Raw genomic sequence first — 18,084 nt, 5'->3', positions numbered from 1 at the left:
TTTTTGGTGAACTCTTACTAAAACCTCTGCAATCCACGTGATGGAGTAAGAACGTTCTCTTGGAATAAAGGAATGTGACAACTGCTTTTTGACAACAACTACTTACCTCCTGCAAAGACCCACTTGGAATTGCAGACCGCACTATATCGCACCTTAGTTTCCTCAAATGGAGGAGTTTCTCTCTGTAATCATTCACTGTTGCTGGCACAAGTTCTGCTTGGAGCAATATGGGAAACAGTGGCTGGAGTTCCCCTGTGCTATCACCCTGAACAAACAAGTGACATGCATTTTGTTAGAGTATTCTTTTCTCACTGAAAGGGATTTCAACAGAATTACACAGAGTGCCAACCATTTCTGGACCAAAGTCCAGAGACTTGCTCTGGTTTCCACCACTTAAGCATCAAAACTCACACATCTGAAAACACCAGGGGGCAGGGGGACAAAGGGAGAAAACTGAAATGTGAAAGCACAAAAGCAGACGACAACCTCTCCCAGACACCTGCTTTGTTTCTGCAAAGCAGAAAGCAGTTCCCACATGACAAACACAGATGGCTTTGAAATGTTAACTTTTAGCCTTACCTCAACCTGTGTAGAAGGTGGATTCTCGAAATGGTTTAGAATTCGGACAGTTGATAGTCGGACCTATCCAAAGGGAAAACGTGTCAGAAGCATGCCCCGGAGAAGTCAGGCTACATACGCAGACACATATACACCTACACAGAGGTTAATGTTTTGCACAGAAGGGTGATTTCGCTAGGCTCCTCCTGGAGCTGAGAAACAGAGGAGCTCATATAAATCTAGCAGGCAATTCAAAATGAATACGTTAGGCTCCTGCGCCGATTCACCTCTAGGGAAGAGGCAAACCTCCTAGGGCTAAAACTTAACCTCCATAACTCATGACCTGTGGCAGCTTCTTAGAAATGGGCAGAGTCCTAAACACATACTGAGGAAGTCATTGCTTTACATCCTTTACACAGCACTGGAACAGGTTGCCCAGAGAAGCTGTGGATGCCCCATCCCTGGAAGTGTTCAAGGCCAGGCTGGATGAGGCTTTGAGCAACCTGGTCTGGTGGAAGGTGTCCCTGCCCATGGCAGGGGGGGTGGAACTGGATGATCTTTAAGGTCCCTCCCAACCCAAACCAGTCTATGATTCTGTGATACATAGCCTCCTGTTTCTCCTTCAGTCTTTGTCATTTAACTCAGGTTACTTAAAATGCATTGTTCAAATACAAATCGCCTTGGACATGCTAAGAAAGCAGATTACCTTGGAAATGCCAGTGGAAATATTAGGGTGCAACTTCTCAAACAAGTCCATTAGGTTCCCTTGGGAAAGGGGTTCCTGGCAGCCACACAATACCAGCCTCGTGTAATAGAGATCAGCTAGCAGCAATGCAGAGGGGTCTGAAGGGAAAGTGCTAAAACAAGGGAGGGTTTTATTAGCATACAGAGAGCACTGCAACAATACAGATATTTGAAAATACGGCAGTAGGCAGTAGACGTTAACAATTTTAAGGGAAAATTCCACATGACTTAGACTCTGCTAGCACCAGCAGCCAGTGAAGTCAGACTTCACCAGCATGCTGGCTTGCAGCCTCAAACCCCAATTACCTAGAACAACCCAAGAGGCATGCAATTCCTCCTTTGTATTAACAGGGCTTGTCAAGCTGGGGCTGGCAGGCTGGACCCGGACCCCCAGCTGCAAACAAATCTGCATAGGTCAGACAAGGGCTGCTGCTACTGCTCAGGTACCCAGTCAGTAATCAGCTTCAACAGAAAAATAATCCAGGCTTAGGTGAGACACCAGGAATCCTGACCACCCACAGGGAAACCTTCCTTTGCTACCTCACACCCCCAGCCCAAAGCTGGCAGAAAAGCACTAGACCGAAGCTCCCTGCCAAGATTTCCTGCATGATCCGGGCAAGCTGTTTCATCCCCGCCATGCCTCAGACATGGGCACCATGATTTCCTAACTGTGGAGGATGTTTTCAAGCTCAAGCCACCAAAGACTTGGAGATGCTGCAGCCCAACAGTGATGGGAGATGACAAGCTCAGCATGATCTGCTGAAGAGAGATCAAGAGTCTCCCTCAGTCCCTCCAGCCACTCAGTTATGTGTGCTGTTTTTAAATAGAATAGATTTACAGTAAACAAAACGGAGCATACAAAACCTCCTCCCATTGTGGAGCAGGCACACACATGGGTATGTAAGGACATGGTAGAAGGCCAACACCATCAGTGGACTGCAGAAGTTCAGGCTTTGGACACAACTCAGAAAGCACTGTTTCTCTTATCATTATAATGTAACACAAAACTACTAAGCGCAGCACTCCTAGGTAAATCCAGAACCAACTTACTTGACACACTACCCCACAGCTGTCTAAGAAAGCTTCAGTTGGCAGAGAAAACATAAATGAACAGGCACTACACCTGGTTCTCCAAACAAACTGTGCCTACAAGACTGCTACCTTACATAAGCACAACACTGAAGCAACACGCCGGCGTAACAAAATAGGCACCACACAAAGAGGCATTTAACAAGCCCCTACATAAAGGCAAAGTCAACTCTTTGCCATATCAAGAAGGATCACAGAACAGGCAGAGTTTACTTACGTCACCAAGCTCTTGACACGCTCCACAGGTAACAAATGGAGTATTTCAGAAGACTCTGCCAAACTAAGAAGAGTACTTACAGCTTGGCAGGCCACAAACAGGCTTCCTGGAGCAGAGAGAGAACAAGAACAGCCTGTATATTTACTCAGCTCTCGGTGATTTGTGTTTTTATGCTGCTTGCCTATCCTGAAATGGCTGGAGTCACAGAAACAGGGTAATCTATGGATCCTATAACCGGCATGTGTATTTTCTAGCCATTACCATAACCCACAAAGGGAATGCTCCTCTGGTTATCAGAGTAAGTGCCTGCTCCAGCGAGCCAGCATGAAAAGCTCTGAGCAGCTCCAGTTTGCATCTATTTCCATCACACCCACATGCACAGGAAGCAGAGATCTGGACCTAAGCGCTGTTGCAGGAGTCTCAGACAACTCTATGCCACAGATGGCACGCAGAACTGAAGAAAAGCTGCCCAAATGGATATGAATGCAGCAAAAGAGACGCAAAAATATATACAGATGCTACCACACAGGTGTCTATAAACTCTGGCACTTCGTCAATGCATTACTGTATCTTCAAAGCCGTTCCATGTAATTAAAGATTAGTTAGTGAGTGGAAGGTGTTTTGCTGAATTTTGTTACAGCAAGCGAGTATCTTTCCTAAACCTCTCAGCCCCCTTTAGGGATGGAGAGTTTCCCAGAAGCCCTTCCAGGCAAGAAAGGGGAAGGGCAATTCCTTCCCCCTGACACCCCCAAGTTAGCAAATAAGTTGTTTAAAAAGAAGGAGAAATGAGCATTCATTTCCCTTTTATCCCTTTGAAAACATTCCTTTGCCTAATTCCCCAGGCGTGTGCCGAATCACGCTCACCATTAACCATCACAAGCAGCCCCTCAAAGAGAGGAGAAGAAACAGCAAGTAATGGCAGTATGAAGCTTTCTGCAACTATCGTGCAAGGGCACAGGTTCCCAAACTGTAACCTGCATACAGCTGTAGCAGTACGGCTACACTAGACAAAGCTGCTCCCACCTGGCTACACACACCTGTATGATCAATAGGGTAAGCACTTCCATGCAGGCGGCTACCCCTGCACAGCTGCCAGGTACAGCTTAACTTTCCCAGGGAAGTTGTGGATGCCCCATCTCTGGAAGTGTTCAAGGCCAGGCTGGATGAGGCTCTGAGCAACCTGGTCTAGTGGAAGGTGTCCCTGCCCATGGCAGGGGGGTTGGAACTAGATGGTCTTTAAGGTCCCTTCCAACCCAATCCATTCTATGATTCTACGATACTGTTGTTCTGTCCCAGCTCGCAAGCCAGCTTCCCTGCACTCCACAGCAACTGTAGGAAAACACCCAGTTCTGGGACATGCACTTTGCTTCAGGCCTCAGAGGCCAGGCAGGTTGCAGAGGGAGCATGGGGCTGGGATATGCCCTGCATGGCAGTCAGGGACTGGAGTCCCAGTAGGTGGTGAAGGAATTGTAGAGATCATGGAGCTGGAAAGAATGCTGGAGGATGAAGTGTTCAGGAACCCTAGTTCAGGAGGAGTGTGAGGAAAAACAAGCAAAGAAGTTCAAATGGTACAATAGGAGGCAGGAATGTAGGACTGAGGTTGCACTTCTTTCTTTTCTCTTATGGGCAAAGGAGGGAACAGCAACGTGCCTCTTGCATACACACAGAGCTGGTGCAGAGCTCTAATACTACCACCAAAGACGACACACAAGAAGTGTGGGTATTCTTTTTTTTTTAGAGTACACTGCCACTAAAATAATCATGACAAGATACAAAGCCTGCAAACAGGATGGAAGAAAGGGCTACATCAAAAAGGACCATGCTTGACAAAGACTAGAGAAGAAAAAGCGACAGAGCCTGTTGGTGGATACATTTAGGAATGTTAAGAAAGGGGTTATAAAGGGAAAAAGTCAGACTCCAGACAAGCCCTTCCAAACTGAGGAACAATGAACACTGAACTTTGGCACAAGACCAAATACTTGCAATCCCCGTGAGTAACAACTGCCCTGCCCAAGGCGAGCTCAGTTAAAACCCTTTTTTTGTGGCCAGAGAGGGAAGATATCCAGTGACAATCCACGCCTGGAGGAAAGATGCAGCATTTTAGAATTGGTGCTGTCACTTAGGTCAAAGATGATAATGTCCCACACTTTGCGCTATAGGTCTGGAAGAGTCTCACTGAAGCTTGTGAGTCAATAGTCTCTCCTTCACTTGACTGCTTCAGCCTGGATCTGGCTGAAACTGATTTCCATTCTTTCTTTTTTTTTTTTTTTTCCTCAGTTTCTTCTTTTCTTTCCCAATTTTCTCTGTCCTCTGCTTTGCAGAACATTACCATCCCATTATTATTATCAACAGCAAATGCAGAATCGTTTCATCCCATGTGTTCAACCATCTTTCCTCCCAAGCTTTGCTTTTCCAGTTTTACTTGAGCTGCTCAATAAATTTGGATACAAATCTACTGCTATTCATTTTCATGTTTTGTGCCATCAGAAAAACTGCTTTTTTAATATATATATATCTCAACAAAAAGCAAATAAACAGAAAATAAGCATAACTGACCTTTACAGAGGTTTCCTTTGTCAATGGCTGTGAAGAGAGAGTCTATAAAACTTGTCACATGGGGCAAAATGTTTTCTTTGTTCATTGGTCTGTCCAAAATAAATGGGAAGACTTTATCCTCTGTGTTACACTGACACCCACACATACAAAAGCTTTCTTTCACATCTATCTAGTATCAAATTACAGATAGCTCACTCCAAGTTTGAAACCAGCAGCAATTTTTGCTATCTGATTCACAATTTAAGTTGCAGCATTCTTTGCACCTTCTTTCCAACTATTCCTTCCATACAAAAATATCGGAATCATAGAAAGAAATACTGTCCAGAGAGGATGGTGCTGAAAACACAGAAATGGAAATGTGTCTAGAACAATTCTATGTACTACAGTACTACACTTAGGGAGTGGGCAGTCAAGAAACTGATACTCTTCCTGACTTCACATTAGACTCAGGATATTCCCACAAAGCATTTTTTTCACCTTCTAACCCAGATTTCCCCAAACTAGGGTTAGTAATTATTGTCCTTCCCTTAGTAAAATGATTTCTGACATGTAGTGAACCAGACAGTATTACAGAAACACATGACAAGAGTGCATTAGAATATCCCTTACCTAATATGTGGCAGTACAACCAAGGCCACCCAAGGCTGTGAAAGGTCAGTGACGTCTTCCTTCTCTGGCAAATGGATTAAAGACAGCACATGATCCAACACTGGTGGTACTTCTTTTCCTCTTTGTCTTTTACTTGTTTGCTGCCTTGTATTACAGCTAAAAATAAAACAAAACATTTTAGTAACCCAAGGCTGCTTATTAGAGAATCTTCCTTTTCCTCCCATGATACTACATTTGCTACTTCTAGCAAAAAAAGACTTGGACAACCCAAGGGATTTCTTTTCCTTTTCATGTCTTCCACAACACAAAATATCATCTATTCATGCACAAAAGATGGCTCATAAGAAATGTCAGGTCTTTATTTCAAGTTCAAATAATATTTCTACAAGGAAAGACAGTAATTCTCAGTTGGATGCCCTCATAACTGGGACTTAGAGCCTCTAGGAGCACCCAAGAGTCATCTCGGTGATTGTTGTTAATAAACCATGATCACACTGACACAGACAAACAGGTGACAGAAAACTACAAGTGAGGTAAAAGTTTGGGGACTTAAAAGAAATGGTAATCTGAGCTCCAATCAACAAGCCTATCTGCAGGCAGAAAGGGTTGACACCATAACTGAACATATGAGCAGGAGTACTTCACACCCCATGGACAGTAATCCTTCCACCCCCCACCCCGTGCTTGCAAGACCACAGTTAGAAGGCTGCATTGGCTCCACCCTTCAAGACGTACAGAAGCTAACAAAAAGACAGCATCAAGAATCATTGAAAATTTAAGAAACAAAATTAATCAGATAAACTTTAAGGAAGTAGGATTGTTGGTCCAGAGAAAAGATTTCAGATGTTTCTGATCAAAGCTTGTAATTTGTAAAAGCTGGATGCAAAGAGTAAGAAATAATCTGCTCTTCATGTTCCCTGCAGATAAGTAGCAAAGAATTTAAACTGCAGTAAAGGAAGTTTAGTTCATACATTGAGGACTGGGGGTTAAAAAAATAAACCAACCAACCAAAGCTAAAAACCAAGCACCTGTGTTACCATAAAGATAGCAAAGTACTGGCACAGACTGCCAGGGACAGCTTGGGAATCTCCAGAATTGGAGTATTTAACAACAACTTGGTCAGACATCTTTCAGGACTTGTTAATTCCATCCTAGGTAGAAGATGGGGTACAGAACTTTTGAGATGTCTCCTATCTCTAATTTCTACCACTGATTTTGCAGGAGCACAAAAAAGTCATCTCAGCTGTATATTCTGTACCACTGAAAATCCAGAGATCAACAGACAAAAAAAAAAAGGGAAGAAATGCAAATTTAATTATTTTTACTCAACTTCCTGTTCTAAACCCTAAAGCCTCCACTCTGTTAAATAAAAATAGGAAAATCCCACAGTGGATTGCTTTTAGGAAAGACAAAATGATAAAACCTTACATAAAAGGCAGTACAAGTCACCACTCTGCAGGGGAAGGTTTTGACTTATCTGAGCTAGAGAGATTAGAACAATCCTTGTCAGTAGACTAGCAACGGTCATCCCGCGCTTGACACTGGTTACCCCAAATCTTCCCAAAAGGGCTGCAGAGGGAAAGCAACCACTTCATCACAACAAAGCTAGCTTTGCAACTAGAAGCAGCCAAGCTGTGCCTTAATTACATGGCCTTTGGTACCCAGCTGTGCTCTACGGTAAGACTACAGCACTGCTGCCAAGAGAGCTCCTGGACAAGATGTATGCGTATAGGGAAGAAAGATGGGGCACAGGTAGGAGGTTAGTAGCGACGAGAACTTGGACTGCAGCGCGCATCTTGGCAGAACAAATCCCCTCACACACCTACGGCAACACTCGATGGTCTTTTTGCATCAGTGATAACCTTTGCAGAGCAGCGTCTCTTCTCAAATAGTCTCAGAAGGAAAAATGGGATCCTACCCTGTCACTTCGTTTGTGAATATGCCAGCAACAGTGCCATTTACACAAATCTGACAAATACTGGAGGGCAGCTCTTACGTAGCTCTGCACTGCCCTCAGGCCTGCAGCCATGCAGACACAGCCAGTGCTTGTTAAGCTTGAGAAGCCTCACCTGAGGGATGATTCAGAGAAAATGAGAGGGTACTTTTCAAATGCCATTGAACCAATGGTAGGAGGCTCTGCTTTCACCAGAATGAGTTTCGCCAGAATTGCCATCACCTCATTCTTTGTGAGGGCATCCGTGCCAGAGAAGCAATGCTCGACGTACTCCAGAAAGCACGGAAGAAAATGCTGAAGGAACACCAAAAAAAAAGGTTAAGGATTGGTAAGTGTGTTTAATCATGATCAAATTCACAAAAAAACACGACACCAGGCCCAAAGGAATCCAAACACTCACAAATGAGTCAGCAAAGCACCAGACTTATCAGTCCTAGTGCCCCAAGTCACCAGCACACAAACAACCCCTTAACTCCAGCAGTGACAGTGATTTGATGTAAAAACTCAGTTTTCCTCAAATCCGGTCTCATTGGGACATTCCAGAACCCATACTTTACTTTCATCTCCCACTCTGTTTAATTAATTTGATTCCCCCCAGATCACCAGTTCCAGACCTGACCTATCAGACATCCCTTATTCTTTGTGTCCGCTTACCTTCTCCAGAACTCCTTCTCTCCATGCCATCCATAACAAACCCACGCCCCTTTAATTCCCAACAGACAGGCTGCTTTTTGTGTGCAGATGCCTGTCACCTTCTCCAACCTGAACACCATTACCAAGCGTCAACACAATGGAATACGTAACCCCTTCCATTCTTACCAGATCATGCCAGAAGTTTAAATAAACATCACGTCAATACACAAAAATGCTCCAGCATACGAGGCAGGTAAATATTCTGTGGATTTCCCAGCTGTTCCCTTTGACAACAGAAATAAACAAAATGCACAAAAGCTTCGACCCACCCTCTCAAATTGATTCATTGCGAACATCGCTTCGGAGAAGTCCAAAAGAAAGTGCAGTTCAAATCCACTTGCAAATACCTGCAAGATGCAAACGAAAGGTTGACGGGAACACATTAATAAGAGACATTTCATAGTCAACGCTCCCTTACCCCTGGGACATTTTTTCTGGTTTATGAATCAGCTGTGCTTTGAACTCCGAGACACCCAGCACAGCCCTCTGTTCACAGCTAGCAGGGCTTGTTAGTTCAGGCACACAGAGCAATACTGCTTCCAGTGACAGCTCAGGCATAGAAAAGCACAGTCCCTTTTAACAAACCTTGCTGACACAATCCTTTTAAACAAACCCTGCTGGATCCAAGCTGGCTCTGTGCCAAGACAGCATTGGTATCTCCTTCATGTGATGTGGAAAACGTTAAGCTGAAAATTCTAGGACTGCAGCACAGACACACCGTTAGGAAAAAGCTTAGGCCCAAAAAGTCTTTCAACTCAGCATTTTTCCTGTGTAGCAGGTTGCAGAAAGTTTACCATCTCATGGGCAGAGCCAATCTCTGTGCTTCTGAAGGACCCAGGATAGGAACAGTCCTTTGAACTACCCAGGATCACTGCTCCTTAACGCCGAGATGTGCAGCATCTCAATACAAACCCCGATCTTCCTTTCCCAGACCCTTCACAAGACAAGGACAGCTTAAAGACTCCTCCAGTTTAACAGAAACCCACATAAATATCCTCAGTTGTTGGAAGGACCATATCTCCTGAGCAAAACTAGACTCATGCCACAGGCAGAACCAATCTTACTTCAACACAAGCTAACACTGAAGGCCAGATGAAATTTGATTCTTTTTCAACGATCGCAACAGTCTTGTTTTCCCACTGTACAATCACATGACATCTTTTCTTCAAATATTTTTTTTACATACATACTACAACTATGTTCCACACTGTAAAGTGCAAAATTATAACGTACTGTAACTGGAAAACTGTAGACTCAGGCTCCGCAGAACCATCAACCTTTTGCAACACTGCATTTGATGGGAACGTCTGCAGCTAATCCTGTCAACGCTGCGGGAGCAATGGTAGTACTGAAACATGCGTACCCCTGTGCTTTCTACATCAAACTGCACTTACCTGAACCTTGTTCACAAGACTAAGCCATGCTCACTAAATGCTAGGCAGCTTGTGAAAAATGTACTTTCCTCACTCAGTCCAACTGACTGACCTACTTTATAGTCCAAGGCTGAACATGTCCCTTCTCTCTTCTCCCTCCTTTCTCTACAGAGGCTGTATGTGTTTAAATCAGACCCTGGTTTCCATTGCAAAGATGTCTGCCAGCGGCACTGCTACGCTGACAGCCTGTGCAGGACCGTCAAGGAGTCCCAAGACCTCAGCAGACACAGCTTCTCCCTTACCTGTGCAAGAACGCTAAAGGAAACCCTATAGTATATTTCCCAGCCTGAAACTAGCTTGCGCTAGGGAACTTGAACTCTGTAAGCAGCAGACCTTGTTACCTTCTCAATAGCTTCCTTGGTCAAAGAACCAGGCAAGAAAACATTCTCGTTTTCAGGGTCTTGCGGCAAGATGGTGAGAGATCTGGGGTTTGTAACATTTTCATTAAAATCTAAAATGAAAGAGAGAGCGCTGATATTCATCTACGAAGACAGTGATTGTCTGGTCTGAATGACGTGGACAGTTCCTGGAGCAGGAGGGCACAGTGTTCTAAGCTCCAGCCCACAGCAACAGCCCTGTTTAAGTTTGAAGGCACTACACTCACATTTGAACCCAATGGGGTCAAACATACAGAATCTGGTAGAACTGCTCTACCATTGATCTGGGGGTGTAGGTCAGCTCCACAGTGGCAGGACCTGTTCCCTAGAAGCAGCAGCCCACCTCCCCCCTTACTCTTTTAAAGGAGGACTACACCAGCATTAAATTGCAGAAGTAGCAATATAAAATAAATGTCTCTGTTCACTCAGTTCAAATCCTAAGCCCAGTGATGCATCAGAAACGTGCACGAGTGCTTCAGCTGACTATCTCTTCCACATTCAATAGATACTTCTGTGGCACATCAGCCAAAACGATGGTCTGACCTACCTGACAGACGTCTTCAGGCAGTGAGATTTTGGATCCATTTGCATGTTCCACTAGGATCAGATAAGCTCGCAGAATCCTCTCCATCTGCTCTGAAGCCATACAGCAGTTGGCCTTTGTTATTTTCCTCTGCAAGTCTAAGAGTGACTCCTGTTTAAATAAAAAAGGAAAGCAAAATGTTTCAGAGAAACGATCAGATCCTGTTTCACTTACTCCTACCTGAAAGGCATTCTAAAGAATCTCATCTGCCCAACAAACTACTCTTGACTCTCTCGTTCACATTCAACAAACTAAACCTTGAAGAAACACTATGAGATTCCCACTATGTAAAAACACACATGCTGGATTCCTTGGACAGAAAGATAAATACCTCCTAAGATGAGGGTCTCCTGATAGGCCAACACATGACACAGAAAATAGGAAAGAGGAGGAGAAAGCAATACTTGTCCCCAGACCTACAATGGTATGGAAGCACCCAGCTTTCACTGGAATTATCAGAAATTAAGTACTTTTACACCTTCTGCATCGTTATGCTAATGGGATGCTGAGATGTTACTCATACCATCTACATTATATGGACAATGGAGCTGCTCTGGATCACTCCCATTAGTGTCTCTTTCTCTTCAGACGATATAAACTCCCAGCCTTGATCCTACAAACTGAACCCAATTCAGAGAGCTATCATAGATTAGGTGAACATTTCCCTCTGAACAAGACACCACCATGCACCCACTGATTGCCAGGGTGGAAAAAAAAAAGTCTCATTAAAAATCAAGGGAATTATGTCACCAGTTTCCATGATTTCATCACAACTGCAGATGCTGAGTGACTCAGATCGCAGGGATACAAAACATCCAGTGGCAAACAATCCTGAAGCTAATGACAGTCAGGCAATCATGGCTATCATACTAGGTGGGGTAGGAGGAACAGGATGGGATTTTCTGGGTAACTATGGATAGTCACAGGGAGATCCAAGAAGGAATAAACAAAACTATTCACCCATGCTGGAAGGACTGCCCTGAAGTTTACATGTACGATTTCTTCCAGTTTCCCATTTTTTCCCTCTGAGGAGCACAACTGACACAGACTATTATCAGTTGCAAGAGGTTTCAGTCCCCTTAGCAAATCCCAATCACTAGTAAGAAAACATCTGAATGTTGCTCAGGCAAGTAAAAAATACTTGCCAGGCCCTTGCCCATTATTCTTCATCACCTTGACCCAACACAGCACAGCCCACAGCACTCAACTGCACACCCTCAGACCTCAGTGTAACCCCCAAGCAGCAACATAGCAACACCCGGTCTGAAAACACTGATTTTCAGTACTTGGCTCTGAGGCTTAAACTTGGCTCTCCAGGTTCAGCCTGGGTCTTTGCCGTAAAGAGCGCTGCATGGCAAAACGCTTCCCCTTTCCTGTCACAAGGTGGTTTTGGAACCATCAGCATACCTAGTTCAGCAATATAAACCAAGCCCCAGCATTTTCACCCCAGCAAAGGGCCTGTGATGTCTGTAAAGACAGATCCTACAAACAAACCCTCCTTGCCCAGGGGTTTGAGCTCCAAGTCTCGCCTGCACCCAGCAGTCCTGTTCTCACTCACGGCACAGCCACCTGGGTCACTTGCCACTTACGAAAGAAGGGTGCACATGACACTGTACTTGATGTTTCCAAAGCTGGAAAAAACCAGTACTGGTCCGATAAAACACAAATACTTTTCTTGACAAGTGCACAGGGTTTTTTCAGTCTCATGAATAAAAAAAACCCATGAAAAATAATCAATGTACCTCCAGGCACTTGAAGACCATGTCAAAATGCTCCTTATGGATATGCACTACAGCTGATCTGATCATCTGCTCAAAGGCTTCTCCTACAATTACCCATGGCAGTTCAGTTTCTTCTTCAGTAATAGGCCCCAGCTTTAACAGAATTAACTTCATAGCCTGCACAGGGAAAGAGCACATCATGTCTTTATACTGAGAAAATAAACCTAGCAATCCTAAAATTAAATAGTGCAATATGCTGCTTAAATATTCCAGTGATCTCAGTTCTTTCTAGAACAACTACAGGGGGAAAAAAGAGGCTAGCACTTAAAATCTGTAATATCAGCAAGCAGTACCATTGTAATATACAGGAATACTGCGTGGGAATTAATGAAAACATCCTTCCTATCTCAAAGAATATTCTTAGAAAGTGGCTTTCACATCCTATAAAGTAATGAACAGCATGCTTATCACCAGGGATCCACTGAGGTAAGCAAGACAACTCTCAGTGGTTTCACGGAGCGCTGCCTAAGGCCCCCTTCCAGCAACATTTAAACCAGCAGCCTTGGCTTGTCTTTACCGTTTCTGCACAGGAGTGGAACATGTTTCGAACACCCTTGCACATCTCAAACAGTAGCTGTCCTACACCTTCCACCTTCTCAGGGTGCTCCTCCAGGTCATGGAACATTAAATTGAAGACTGAATTTTTATCAGAAACCTATAAAACATAAGGAGAGAAAAACGTTATATTCCACTCAGAGCTGCCAGAGGCAATTAAACGGCTCCACAGCCCCACGTTACTCTCCTAGTCCTGCCTTCCCACAGCAGTTCAAACTCATAATTTCTGCAACCACACAAGAAAATTGAAAGGAGAAAAAAATGATCAGCTATTCAGTCACTACAGACCCCCCACCCCAAGATGTACACAGGTCCACTAAGGTCACTGCAGCTGAAATATGTGGGTTTGACTATCCTTATCATTTTGGAGCTAACAGTGTGCCTAAATGCACCATTAAATGGGTCCCAACTGAAACACAGAGGTCGCTGCACTGGCCTGGAAAGAGACATCTATCAGCTGAACACAGAATCCAGCCATCCAAAACTATAACCACACTTGGGCATACTGCAAGGACTTCTGGCCCAAGATTTTAGACCCCTCCACTTCTGGGCATTTGACTTGAGGTTCAGCAATTTCTGAAAACAATCAATCAAATGTGCTTTATTAAGATCTCTCAACTTCGGACAAAAAATGAAGACGCTCAAACTTGCTAGCCAGTCTCAGGAATTCTGACTTTTGTATATTTTCACTAAATAAAACCCAAAAACTAACACTTCCTTTCCTTACTCCATGAAAGGCTGCTGTCTGATCTTGACAGATCTGCCTGGGAACGTTATACACTCCGATTTTGAGGAGTGCAAAAAGGTTGTCACAAGAATTTCAGTTCTACAAAGGCCTTAAAGCATTAGTGAGCAAATGTTCATTTACAAATTAAAGCCTCCCTTTTGCAAGACTACCTTACCATTTTGTCATTTTAGACAAACCAACCACAGACATTTGGTTTAACTGCTCTTAAAACAGAGAGTGCAAAGGCCTCTCTTTGCCTCTGCTGATATGAAGTGCGTGACGTCCTCACTAAAACACTCACTAAAAACAACAACGCAGGACACGCTGAATGCCAGTTCAGGCCCTGTTAACCCTTCGCTGGAGAAAACCTAACATTACATCGAATCCAAGGCCCACCACAGAACGGGGATAGCATCAAAGTACGCACACCTCACTCACCTTTCTCATTAGAAAGACAAAACTTTCAGCAGCAAAGTTTCTGATGTGAAGTTTGTGGTGAGCCAGCAGCGTGCTGTACAGGCTACAAAGACACAAAATAATCAGTGTTAAAGGCAATGCAAGAATGGCCACCAACCGGTTTTAAAACTCACGTTTTCAGTTTGCACTGCCACCTTTTTTTTTAGAAACATTAAGCATCTGTCCTCCTAGTGAGGGAAAATACCTTCCTCAACTCGACTCCTTCCCACTCACCCTGGACAAAGAGCAGAGTTTTGCAAAGAAGGTCAAATGACAGTGCCAAGCAAAATAAGTTGCATTCAGAAATACCTCTAAAACCTCTGGATCCACACAGATTCAACTGCAGCATCAAGATTTTCGACACCTATACTCAGCAGCAGTAAGTGCAACCAAAGTCAATTTCATAAGACAGATTTGTGTTTCAGTTGTGCCAACAGGCTCTCCTGTGCACTTAAAAGTATCTAAAGATACAATTTACAGGGGTGATAAATATTTGCAGTTCTCTGGTAAGTATCCCTAAACACTGCAGGTGGCTCAGCACATGTTCAGTGCAGAGCGAGTGGTGCCTCTGATTTGTGGCCAAGCAGATGTTTTTTCAATGCACTCAACAGCTTTTGCTGGGTTGGGGAAGAAACCTGTAACCCCTTTTTTGCTCCACCTGTTCCAAACTGAAAATAGAGGAAGCAACATGGATCCACTGACTATGACAAAAAGAAGAGGCCTGCTACCACAGCAAATAGACTGAACAAGCAGTCATACTGGGTCAGGCCACAGGTCCATCCAGCCCAGTATTCAGTCGACAGCAGCAGCCAGAAGCAGATGCCCGGGAAAGGTTTAAAAACAGGGCAAGCACATAAAAAATCAGCCTTCAACCACCTGCAGCTCAGGTCTCCCATGCGTTTGGTAACTCCTTGTAACTTGGCCAGTTTCCCTTTGAACCTATGCCAACCTTCCACATCCACAGCATCCTGTGGCAAGGGGTTTCAAAGCACACAAAACTGCACACCTCATCTGCTCTCTCACTAAACAGAGAGGAAGAAGGGAAAAACATAAAGAGGAAGATGCTAGGAAAGGAACAGTTAAGATGCAAAGAAACTCACTCCATGTCTAGAGGTCAGCAACTGAGAAAGAGTGATAAAACTATGGCTGCAGTACTTGAGAGATACTTCAGACTTCTGTTGAATTTAAACTTGAACACAGATTCCAAGATGACTTTGAGCTTTATTTACCCAGCTGAGGTAGATGCTTCTTCTCCTATCACCACAGGAGAAAAGGAAACTGAAGGCCCAAATCTGCAGCCCAACCCACATCCCTCCTCCAAGAGTGGCCCATGAAAGTCAGTAGGATCTCAAAGGAGCTGTGTATGGCAACAAGGCTCAAGTCCCTCACAAAGCAAGGAAAACATGCTAACAAGTAGACTGATGCATTAAGCCATGTATTTGTGTGGCATTTACATTTCTATAGCATCTAATAACAGCTGATCAAGACAGACATTAAACATGCTTTTACCTGTATATGTTGTGTATGTCCTTCACCATCAATCTCCACAAGTATTTGTAGAGATAGGAAAGAGAGGTAAAAGCCCATTCCAGCAGCTCTGTGTCCTGTGTATCCAGTAACTTGGTGATGGCCACGAAAAAGTCATGAAAGTGAGGATAGAAATCAGCCTGAAGATCTCGAGCCAGCTGCACCACTAGACTGTGTTTCAGAAAAATACACCAGTGTTAGTGTATTTCAAAAACAAACCAATAAAAACCTAGTCAACCACTGCATAATACAGCACAGTCTCTTAGGAAAGAAAGACAGCATCACCTTTACTTCTCACTTCTACTTAAACATCACCTATTAGGCAGCTGTGGATGGCAAGAATCTTAAGATTTTTCAAAAATCCAGCAGACAACAGTAAACAAAAAGATATAAATGATTAACATCAAACAAAGCACATTAATATTCTGTCTGACACTCAGTAAGCACGCAGGCTAATTTGCTTGCCTTGTCATAGTTGGGGTTTTTTAAGACTTAGAACCATAAGGCTTTATCAGGGAAATATGAACACCATGGGCATCTCATTGCTGCATTTTCCTCATGTAGGATAAAGAAAAGGAACACTCACAGCAGGACTCATGCTTACTTGTAACACCATCAAGGCTTCTGACTACATTTTGTCATCATATACTTACTCTAATAAGGGTTGATAAGCAAGACTGCCTTTAACTTGCAAATGTGTCTTCAAGCTCTGCACAATGGCACTCTGGTAATAGACCAGCTGGTGGAAGGACTGGCATTTGTTCACCACTTCACTGTAGAATTGCACTGTTCAAAGCACAAAAAAGAAACCCTGAAAACCGGCCCAGTTCTGGCAAACATGTAGGATGTCCAAGAACAATAGCTCTCCAGAGCCCAATCCAAAAACCAGTCAACAGAAATCCTCCCACTGGGTTCTGGATGCAGAAGAAATGTATTTTAACAGTTCAGGGAAAGCAGGAAACATGAATAAAAATGATGTACCGTAATGCTGAGTGAGGTTCAGTTCCCTCCATTTCCGTAGTCCTTCGAAAAAGTAAGTTTCAACTTCCTGTCAAAACAAAGACAAAATAATAGCTACCAACCCTAGTGAATGCAGCCTGGAAAGACATGACGTTCAAATGAAGAAAACTATCAAGTGACTTAAAGATTTTTAAAATATTTCAAGAAATCTTGATGACTTAATTTCAAAAGGTGCTATGAAATTTCCCTGAAAATAAGACATTTGAAAGTGTTTTCTGGTGACAGGACTTGTTTATGTAATTGCTTTTTAGACTCTGTTGACTGGCCCTGATAATCTAAGATGCTGAGACACAGCCCACCCAGCACACATGCTTTGCGATTTCTTTTGGCATCCTCACAGCTACTGAGTGGGAAGTTCATCACAATCTAGCAGGTCAGGAAGTAATAACCTGGAAAGCACTATATTTACAATGATGGACACATACAGATGACCCTTCTTTATGATCTGTAAAGACACATGCACGTGCTCCGCATACATGCTGCGAGCATTTCAAGTACTCGGCGCCCGTAAGCCTTTGCAGGTCCGGACATGGGTCTGTTGGCTGCCACAGCAGCATCCACACTCAGAAACACCCACAGGCCCACAGGGAAACCATGAGGGTGATGCTGTCAAAGAGTCTCTACGGCAATATTGTGAAGCAGGTAAAAAAGTAGAAGGGAACAAAGCATTAAATGAGGCTCCAGGAAAGGCAACAATTCAAGGGGCTTCTTTCCAACCTCTCCCTGAATAAATTTCTTCAGCGAATCTTTTGTGGAGCATATCTACTTGTGATGTGATTTCAAGGTGTGTTCTCACCTCAGCGTAGCTCCCAGTTCTGTCGATCCGATGAATAATATCAATATTAATATTGCTTAAGCGCTCCGAAAAGGTAAGGAACTGTAAAACAAGAGGACATTGGTGATTTTTGCCCTGTTTTGAGAATGGCCCTTCCAAGCCCGCCTCAAACCCCACTTCTAAATATGGGCTGCCAGACAGTACTGCAATCCGTAAACCGGAATTTTAAGGCTAAAAAGATGCTGAGAAGGCCCACAAGCTGGACCCCCCCTCACCCTGCATAACCAAGGCTCGCACCCCACACGTCCCCACCACACGGGGAAGAAGACGGAGAGAAACCTGCCCGCATTCCAACCGCCTCCCCCGTCACACATCATGCTGCTGTGAAACCGCCTCAGTTTCCCACGCTTTCGTGCTGCTGACGCCGACA

General features: G+C 43.9%; 1 protein-coding gene across 1 annotated transcript in view; it reads right to left on the bottom strand.

Annotated features, from left to right (window-relative positions):
* Positions 1–17,756, bottom strand: part of UTP20 (UTP20, small subunit (SSU) processome component, homolog (yeast)) — a gene marked incomplete at its 5' end in the record, with an annotated part of 60,321 nt that extends 42,565 nt beyond the window's left edge. The window contains 18 exon segments of the mRNA XM_010153706.1: positions 107–265; positions 580–642; positions 1,265–1,415; positions 2,609–2,714; positions 5,165–5,253; positions 5,774–5,929; positions 7,843–8,021; positions 8,690–8,767; positions 10,195–10,247; positions 10,250–10,304; positions 10,778–10,924; positions 12,556–12,711; positions 13,112–13,249; positions 14,315–14,396; positions 15,842–16,030; positions 16,513–16,645; positions 16,841–16,907; positions 17,676–17,756. Of these exon segments, the coding sequence (XP_010152008.1) occupies positions 107–265; positions 580–642; positions 1,265–1,415; positions 2,609–2,714; positions 5,165–5,253; positions 5,774–5,929; positions 7,843–8,021; positions 8,690–8,767; positions 10,195–10,247; positions 10,250–10,304; positions 10,778–10,924; positions 12,556–12,711; positions 13,112–13,249; positions 14,315–14,396; positions 15,842–16,030; positions 16,513–16,645; positions 16,841–16,907; positions 17,676–17,756 (2,082 nt within the window).
* Positions 17,757–18,084: the final 328 nt, after the last annotated feature.

The sequence above is a fragment of the Eurypyga helias genome, unplaced genomic scaffold (assembly GCF_000690775.1).
Source record: "Eurypyga helias isolate BGI_N326 unplaced genomic scaffold, ASM69077v1 scaffold22640, whole genome shotgun sequence".
Classification (NCBI taxonomy): domain Eukaryota; kingdom Metazoa; phylum Chordata; class Aves; order Eurypygiformes; family Eurypygidae; genus Eurypyga; species Eurypyga helias.
The sequence above is the reverse complement of the archived record's forward strand: the minus strand, read 5'-3'. Positions and strand labels throughout refer to the sequence as shown.